Here is a 10,000-nt window from a genome sequence, read left to right on the forward strand (position 1 = left end):
TAAGGAGATATATTTAGCAGACGTTACCAGAACCGTTCTGATGCCATTTGCAATCCATAAATGAAAAGACGGAAACTTAGCAGACCGAAATAATACTACTTGTCAGACACAAGCTGAATTGGTATTGAGAGACAGACAGGCTGGAAGCGAGGGAAAGAGGGTAGGAGTCGTGTACTGAGGGGGAGGGGACGTAACAGGTGGGAGGGAGGGAGAGAGAGAGACACACACACACACACGCACACACACAAAGCGTACGTGTGGCAGTTACAGGACGACTAAGAAAGACGACAAAGTAAACAGACACACACAGAGGCTGAAAAGACAGGAAAGAAAGGGAGGCAACGGGGGTAAAGTGGTGGTAAGAGGGGGGGACAACGCTGTCAGGCCTGATAAACTGGCAACATATATAACCAGACAAGTCGAGGAAATCCACAGACAAACAAGACCAGCCAGAACCACACGAGGAGCAGAAAGGAAAAAGAAGAAGAAGGTGGTGGTGGCGATTGGAGAAGGGAAGGAAGGTTAGGCGGGAGGTGGGCTGGTGATTAGGCTGCAGGCAGGACAAGACAAAATGCATCCCACGCGCACTACTGGCATCATCTTCACCAGCAACACGATCAGTCATCCTGGGAAGACTGAGGTAAGAGGGGTGAGTGTCTGAGACAAGCAGTTGTGATCATCACTTGTTCGTTGTGATACCCCCAGGGGCCCCTTTGAGTCTTAACCCTATCCTTCTTCTTCTTCTTCTTCCTCGTTCGTCTCCCGTTAGATGAGCAGCCTGGTGTCCTCGATGAAGGCTGCCGTCCGTCGCAGCTCCTCCAGGGTGCCGTGCAGCTTGGCTTCCACTACTGTCGGTGTTGGCCAGTACTTCCTCCTGGATGCTGCATGCGTCGTACAGTCTTGAAGGATGTGGTCGGTTGTTATTGGTCCCTCACCACAAGGGCACTCTCAATTCTGTCCAATGCCAAATTTTATGTGCATGTGGTGGAGCAGGCGGTTGTGTCCAGTCCTCAGGCGGAAGATCTTGACCTGTTCCCGTCGTTCCAGCAAATGGTATCTGTCTTCTGGGTTGTATTTGGGGTGCTGGAGGCGCCACTTTATTCCTTGCTGTGCCTTGATCATTGTCTTGATTTCATCGTATGAGTATGGCACCAGTTTGTTGGCCTGCTCCTTCTGTGCACCGTCTTTTGCCAGAATGTCCGCTATTTCGTTGCCTCTGATGCCACAGTGTGCTGGTACCCATTGTATCACCACTTTCTCCACTCTGGCACTCAACCCTCTCCTAATAACACACAGGCTCTTACTACATGTGCACGCCTAATCACACTGCAGAAACATATACATACATGCACAAATATACGCACGCACGCACAAACACACACACACTACCCAGTTTCCCCCAACTCATCATTCATTACCCCCTCCTTTCCCAAACGATAACAATCAAATGTAAAACTCAGTATTCTAACAAATTGACTACAATCACCGTTCTACACACACACCGAACTGCATTTTCTGGACAAGTGTAGTATGTACTCTGACGAGATCTCGCCAACTTATGACAGTTAATTCTCAGTCTTCGAATCATTGGCCAGGTGGCACTGGCAACACAATAATCCAAAGGCCGAGTTCTCTGCTGCCACTAAATTATTTCCAACCAGAACTGGCAAAATACATATATGAATGCTTTGAGGTTCGCAGTTCATAACTGTCTTATGGAATATCCTGCATGTGCTCACAACTTACTGCTTTTACTTTTTGTTTGCTTGTTGTGTTTATAGTGTCCATGATTCCTATAATGGGTTTTACGACAATTAAATGAGTTCGGAGTTCACACACGCACAAATAAACGCACTACCGCTCAAACAAGAACAAACACAAATTAACACAAACCCCTCTTCACAACCCCACTCCCACACTAAATAAACAGTAAACTTTACACAGCCTTTCACGACTATAATTATGGGCAACGAATTCATAATCCGTGTGCCAAGGGCTCAGTATATGAAGGCGAGGCCTAATTCTCTCCTTCGCTGAAGGCAGGTACCCACTCATTCAAACCTGGGAGGATTGCTGTGAGGAAAATCGAAAAAAAACCCTTCTTTTTCCCAAAATGACACAACTCCCTTGGCCTTGAAACCGGAGCCTCGAACTCTGATCACTGGTGACCACTGGATCAGAAACCCTTGTCTGCTATGTACGTTTCACGTACGTGCGTAGTAACGTCACTGATGACGTCATCAGAAAAAGGGGAAATAGCTCACGTACACATACACACTCTGACGGGCATGTAACATCTTACGTGTATGACCGTTTTGTTTATTTACACCGCCATGTAGGCAGCCGTTCTCCGTTCTGAGTATGCTGTGTATGTTCTTGTTTCTATAACCCACCGAACGCTGTTATGGATTACAGGATATTTAACGTGCGTATTTCATCTTCTGCGTGCTGTATACACACGAAAGGGTTCAGGCACTAGCATGTCTGCTTATATTGCTGACCTGGGAAATCAGAAAAAATGCCCACCCTTTACCCACCAGGCGCCGTTACAGAGATTCGAACCCGGGACCCTCAGATTGAGAGTCCAACGCTTTAACCACTCGTCCATTACCTATTTACTACAACTACTCACGCCGGATGCCCCTGACGGTGACCCCAGGGACCTGCACGTGCCACAGGTGGTGCGAGATGATGGCGTAGAAGACGCCGATGGTTGCCATGGGCACCAGGTACAGGGCTCCGACCAGCACCAGGTTGTACACCTGAAAAATGGATAGAGACAAATCCTTGCTACCAATTTTGAATATAGGAATATTTGAATCCAAACTCCGTTTTCAATTTTTGCAATCATTATTTTATGTGTGTTGTTGAAAGAAAGGAGAAGAATTTGTTTGAAAGTAGGGGTGAAATTCATCAAAAATGGGAAACATTACAAGATGATAAGATCGTCGCTTATCTTTTTTGTTGTCAAAAATTTCACAGTGTCTTATCTGTTGTTCACGTTTTTATTTTGTTGTATAATTCAAATGTTGCTACTTCAAATCCTCCGAGAGCGCCCCAATAGGGGTCAACGGATTACATGTATTCTGATCGTTACCTGTAAATCTGGGTGTTACAAATGATTCTTGATGTGCATTGGGCAAAACAAAAAAAATCATGATGGCATTCAGCACATGCCTTGGGACTGCGATCATGTTCAACACTTTTGGGAAACCTTTAACTCATTAAGCCTCGCATCCGAGCAGTACTCGGGTGTCAAAATTCGTTTTATTAGAATGCTATCAACGGTCCTGCATATCGACATATCTACAATCTGCAAGCAAAGGTAATTAACTTCTGCAGTATTTCCGACTGTGTCTACACAAGACGTCCTTGTATGTTGTGTTGTGTGTATGCCAATTTACCATTATTATCATTCATATCATTATTATGTTTTCTTTATTTGATTCTATTTTACTTATTATATTTTACTTTACTAACCTACTTTTATTTCTATACTGATTTTATTTATTCATTTCATTTCATTCTACTGTATTTCTCCACGAGACCTGACCAAGCGCGTTGAATGGGTCACGCTAGCTGGTCAGGCGACATCTGGTTAGCAGATGTGGTGTAGCATTTAAAAATAATGGATTTGTACGAACGCACTGGTGACGCCTCCTTGAGCAAAGCAACTGAAACTGAGTTGAACTGAACTGAACTGTTACAATATGAGAATGACCTATGCCCCGACTGATACTTAACAAGTTGTTACATGTGCATTTATCATTAAAAATATAAGATAGTACTACTATTGCTCCTAATCATACTGTATGATATGCAATCGTGTCCGACTATGACCATCAGAATCAGAATCAGAACAGCAGAGGAGGCAACTGCTGTCCCGACTATCTGGGCTAGAATTTGATTATAGTGGAGAAAATCTTACCCAAGTCACACCCCCACTCTCTCGGCCAAGAGGGTGTTAGGACAGTCGGGGATTGGGGTGGTTCCCAAAGGCCAACTCGCCCCTCCGAGGCTGCAGCACAAAGGGACGGTGCAATCTTGCCTCCTACTTTGAGAGTCATAGTCCTTCACAAAAAGACTAAGGCTGTGAATAACTTCCCATTGCAGTGGAGAAACCATTAATATACAGAGCAGCTCACACTTTGCTGTTGGCCCAGCTGTAAGCTTAGGTCATTCTGTGATATAAGCTGAGCGTTGACACGACAGGCCTACTACCACTACTTCTACTACTCTAAGACCCAACACTCAGCTTATGTCACATATTGACATGTTTACAGTTGGGCCAACAGCAAAGTGAAGAGCTGTATCATCAATGGTTTCTCTGTTGCAATAGGAAACCATTTACATCTCAGTCTTTTGTGAAGGACTGACTCTCAAACTAGGAGGCAAAATTACACTGGCTCTGAGTGCTTCAGCCTCGGTAGTTAGTTGGCCTTTGGGAACGCCGACTGTCCTAAAACCCTCTTGGCCGAGAGAGTGGGGAGGTAACTACTTGGGCAAGACTGTCCATACTTTAATCAAATTCTAGCTCAAATAGTCGGGACGGCAGTTACTTCCTGTGCTGTTCTGATGGTCATAGTCGGACACGACTGACTATCGTACAGTAGGAGTATGAGAAGGAGGAGTAGTAGTTGTATTCTTTTAATTTTTTTCCACAATATTATTTTTTTTTATAAATGTAATGGTCGGACATTACAACTTCTTCGTTCGTGGGCTGCAACTCACACGTTCACTCGTATGTGCATGAGTGGGCTTTTACGTGCATGACCGTGTTTACTCCGCCACGTATGCAGTCATACTCCGTTTTCTGGGGTGGGACATTTACAACAACAACAAGAACAACAAAAACCAACAAAAACAAAACAACAACAACAACAAAACAAGGTTAAACCACCTGCTCCCAGGCGGGCTGCAGCCCCAGGCGGCAGAAGGTGAGGAAGCCGCGCAGCTCTGGGTCGGAGAAGTAGTGCTCCAGCAGCGTGTAGACGGCCGAGGGGAGGGCGACGGCGGTGGCCACAGTCCAGATGGTCAGCACGCTGAGCGTGACGGTGCGCCGCGTGATGCGGGCCTTCAGGGGGCGGCAGATGGCGAAGTAGCGCTCCACGGCGATGGCGCACAGCGTCTGCACCGACACGGCGATAGACTGCGTCTGTTTGTGGAGGACAGAGAGAAGAGCAAGATGATGATCTGATGACCTGTCCACTGTCAGATGATGGTCTGATGTGCTGTCCACTGTTAGATGTTGGTCTGACGACCTGTCCACTGTCAGATGATGGTCTGATGTGCTGTCCACTGTTAGATGTTGGTCTGACCTGTCCACTGTCAGATGATGATGATGATATGGATACTTATGTAGCGCCTGCCCTCGGTCAGAGACCAAGCTCTAAATGCTTTACAGTCACGGCGATGGACTGTGTCTGTTCATGGGGGACTCAGAGAGAAGAGCAAGATGATGATCTGATGACCTGTCCACTGTCAGATGATGATCTGATGAACTGTCCACTGTCAGATGATGGTCTGATGAACTGTCCACTGTCAGATGATGATCCGATGACCTGTCCACTGTCAGATGATGATCCGATGACCTGTCCACTGTCAGATGATGGTCTGATGAGCTGTCCACTGTCAGATGATGGTCTAATGAGCTGTCCACTGTTTGATGATGGTCTGATGAACTGTCTACTGTCAGATGATGGTCTGATGAACTGTCTACTGTCAGATGATGATGTGGGTGGTTATGTAGCGCCTGCCCTCGGTCAGAGACCAAGTTCTAAGCACTTTACAATCACGGCGGTGGACTGCGTCTGTGTGTGGAGGACACAGAGAGAAGAACAAGAATGATGTTGGTCTGATGAACTACCCGCTGTCAGATGATGATCCATGAACTGCCCGCTGTCAGATGATGGTCCGATGAACTGTCCACTGTCAGATGATGATCCATGAACTACCCGCTGTCAGATGATGATCCATGAACTACCCGCTGTCAGATGATGATCCATGAACTGCCCGCTGTCAGATGATGACATGGATACTTACATAGTGCCTACTCTCCGTCAGAGACCAAGCTCTAAGCGCTTTACAAACACGGGAGTCATTTTGCACAGAGAGAAGAACAGATGATCTCATGAACTGTCCACTGTCAGATATTGATTATAAGTATACTTTGTAGCGCCTGCCCTCAGTCACAGACCAAGCTCTAAGCGTTTTACAAACACGGTGATGGGCTGCATCTGTTTTGGAGGGGGGTTGATGGGAGTGTGGGGGGGACTGAACGGATGTTGATCTGACGAACTGTCCACTGTCAGATGATGATGATGATGATGATGAAAGTGTGAATACTGAAATAGCGCCCATCCTCGGTCAGAGGCCCAGCATAGACAGAAGAACCAAGTAGGCAGCCATATTCCGTTTTCGGGGGTGTGCATGCTGGGTATGTCAGTGTCCAGTTGTGATCAGACGTTCTAATGAAGTGTGCTACTCGTACACCCACTGTCAGTGTTCAGTTCTTATCAAAGTCAGGTGGCAGATGGACTGGTTCTGTTGGCTGGACATAGAGAACAGCAGAGAAAATACCTTCTGGCCACTGTCAGTATTCGGTTCTAATCAGACGGTCTGCGTGGGTGAGCATGCTAGTAAACTACCCTGTGTCAGTGGATGGACTAGGTCTATTGGTTTGGGGGAGACAGAATCTAGAAGAAGCAACAGTTTCAGTTTCAAGGGGGTGTCAGAGTGTGTGGACAGATCCATATTCGCTACACCACGTCTGCTGTAAAAAAAAAAAGAAAAAAAGAAAAAAAAAGGTAGCAGATGAGTGAACTTCGCATGAACCCAACGTGCTGATCAGGCATTGAGAACAGTGTATGATGTTCTAGCGTGTGCTTGCTTATAAATCAAACTGTACTCCCTGACTGGTTAGTTCTTATCTAAATCTGATGGCATATGAACTGTGTCAACTGGGGGATAGAGAGAACAACAGAGAAGTTCTAGTATGAGGCTGCTAATCACTCAACTACCTGCACCATAAAGTATTCGCTTCTGATCATAAGTTCTAGCGTGAGTATGATAATGGACTATACTACCCACTGTCAATGTTCAATTCTAACCTGACGTTCCAGCATGAGCTTGCTAATAACTACTCAGTATCGGTATTCAGTTCTAATCAGACGCTCTGCGTGAGCTTGCTAATGATCTATCCACTGCCAGTACTCAGTCCTGATCAGGGTTATTGGCTAAACTTGCTGATACACTAAACTATCCACTGTCAGTATCCAGTTCTAATCAGACGTTCTTCTGAGTTTGCTAATGAATCATTCACTGTCAGTATTCAGTTCTGATCAGACGCTGTACCTGAGCTTTCTTATAAACTATCCACAGCCAGTAGTCAGTTCCGATCAGATATCGTGCATGAGCTTGCTAATGAACTGTCACGAACAACCCACTTTCGTATAGATCAAACCAGACGTACTGCGTGAGCTTGCTAATGAACTAAACTATCCTATGTCAGTATCCAAGTCTAATCAGACGTATTGTATAAGCTTGCTAATGAACTAAACTACCCACTGTCAATATTCAGGTATGATCAGACGTAATGCGTAAGCTTGCTAATAGATAAACGTCCCACTGTCAGTTGTCAGGTCTAACCAGACGTACTGAGTAGTCATGTCTAATCGGACGTACTGCGTATGCTTGCTAATGAACTTAACTAACCCGTTGTCATCATTTAGGTCCAATCAGACGTACTCCGTGAGCTTATAACTAACTAAACTCACCCACTGTCAGTATTCACTTCTGTCCCTTCTTCTGTATCCGCAATCAATATCAGGTTCTCTTAAGCGCACACAAACACAGCTATGGACTTCCGCCGCTAAATCAGTTAGCTCCCCCCAATCCCCGCTTCCCCTCAAAGAACAACGAACAAGTAGCGAGCGAATATAACAAACAGCCGACGGCTATCACCTATCACAGTCATAACTCGATAAGTGGCGGAGCTGCCGTGTTTTTTTTGTGTTTTTTTTTTATATGAAGTGTTTTATACTGTTTCCCCGAGACAACTAGCCAACCAGAAACATGGAATATCCGATCAGAGGACGTGCTCATTAGTCATCCCATCCATCACAAACCTCTCCCCCCCCCCCCCCCAAAAAAAAAGAACTCCCAGCAATGACGGTATATAATTATAAGCTACAGAGTCATGGCATCCATTAGCTCATTATCGTGCATCGATAACGTGCGCGCTGACGGCGATATCTGACGTGACGGAATACACGAAAAGCAAATGGGAAGATGTGGCAGGATTTTTTCTTTCCTTTCTTTGTTTCAACGACACCGTAAATTCATTACAGATATATCAAAGAAACCTACGAGCTGCAACGTGACTATAAACAGTTGGGAAACGCATCAGGTCGCTTATATGCCGAGTGATAACTAAGTTATTACAGTAATAATAATAATAATACCAAAACACAACCAACAACAATATTTATAACTGTACTAGATATTGCTACTACAACTACTTCTAACAACAACAATCATTATTATTCTAAAGCATCCTCATCTGCTATAGTATAGAACTCTAGGCGCTGCAGAGATTCAAAAATGCATACAAAAGAACATGACCGTCAAATAAATATCTCTCTCTCATACACATGAATCGACGTACACATGCGCGCGCGCGTACGTGCGCGCGTGCGTACACACACACACACACACACACACACACACACACTCTGTGGAATTCCCGAAGATAATCTTGCTGCTGTAACAGCATTGCACGTGGAAAAAAAGCATGAAAATTAGATGTTGATTCACTCAAAAAGTTGTGCATTTGATTTAAGATTTCATCTGCATGTAGATGTTGATTCAATGCATTTTCCTATGTCAGCAAGGACTGAATAAAGTTGTTGGTTTTTTTTAATCATTTTCCGCGCACAATGCACACACAGACTTCTGTAACGAAGGGTTGCAGCGCGGTAGCGTGTGTGTGTGTGTGTGTGTGTGTGTGTGTGTGCGTGTGTGTGTGGAGTCCCACAGGGATCTGTTTTAGGCCCAGTGGTCTTCACACTGTACACTGCTCCTCTGGCTGAAATTATCAACCGCCATAATATCAGTCATCATTCTTATGCTGATGACACTCAACTCCAGAAGAGTGATACCCCTGAAAAAATTGTTGTCGCTCTTGCAAGAAACATCCAACTGCTTCCTGGACATTCAAAACTGGATGACTCGAAATAAGTTACAATTGAACGCGGACAAAACTGAAGCAATGATCATAGGAACAAAACAAAAAACTGTCTTCCATCACAATTGACACAATCAAACTTGGCAGTACATCCATCCCTCTTTCCACGTCAGTCAGGAACCTCGGTGTTGTCCTTGACAATACACTGTCCATGCAAAAAATTATCAGTCAGACATGTCAGTCCTGCTACTGTCAACTGCGACGCATCAGTGCCGTCCGGAAATATCTGTCCACTGACGCAACATCTAGACTTGTCGTTTCTCTCATTCTCTCTCGCCTTGACTACTGTAACTCTCTATTGTCTGGTCTGCCTGCTTCATCCATTCAGTCCCTTCAGCGCATACAAAACTCTGCTGCCCGACTCGTCCTCAGAAAGAAAAGATCTGAGCACATCACTCCTCTTTTGCAACATCTCCACTGGCTCCCTGTCTCACACCGAATAAAGTACAAGATCAGCACTCTATGTTATAGATGCATTCACAAAACTGCTCCTTCCTATCTCTGCGGCTGCCTTCACCTCTACACTCCATCTCGCTCACTACGATCGGCTTCGGATCCACTCTGTTTACGCATACCCAGATTCAAACACTCGACTGTTGGCCGCCGTTCTTTCTCTGTTTCTGGACCTTGCGATTGGAATGAACTTCCTTTTTCGCTTCGTCAAGTCTCCACACTCAGCTCTTTCAAGTCTGGCCTTAAAACCCACCTCTTCCCAAAATAGCCTCCCTTGCCTTTAGTTTCTACAGTTTTAGAGTT

General features: G+C 45.2%; 1 protein-coding gene across 2 annotated transcripts in view; it reads right to left on the reverse strand.

Moving 5' to 3' along the window:
- The window catches only part of LOC143295300 (orexin/Hypocretin receptor type 1-like), a 247,922-nt gene that overhangs the window by 10,181 nt on the left and 227,741 nt on the right, over window positions 1-10,000 (reverse strand). For both annotated transcript variants that reach the window (XM_076606923.1, XM_076606924.1), the window contains exons 4-5: window positions 4,901-5,155; window positions 2,633-2,762 (exon numbers count right to left, since the gene is read on the reverse strand). In XM_076606923.1, the coding sequence (XP_076463038.1) occupies window positions 2,633-2,762; window positions 4,901-5,155 (385 nt within the window). The remainder of the gene's footprint in view (window positions 1-2,632; window positions 2,763-4,900; window positions 5,156-10,000) is intronic.

This window comes from Babylonia areolata, chromosome 20, assembly GCF_041734735.1.
Source record: "Babylonia areolata isolate BAREFJ2019XMU chromosome 20, ASM4173473v1, whole genome shotgun sequence".
In the NCBI taxonomy this organism is placed as follows: domain Eukaryota; kingdom Metazoa; phylum Mollusca; class Gastropoda; order Neogastropoda; family Buccinidae; genus Babylonia; species Babylonia areolata.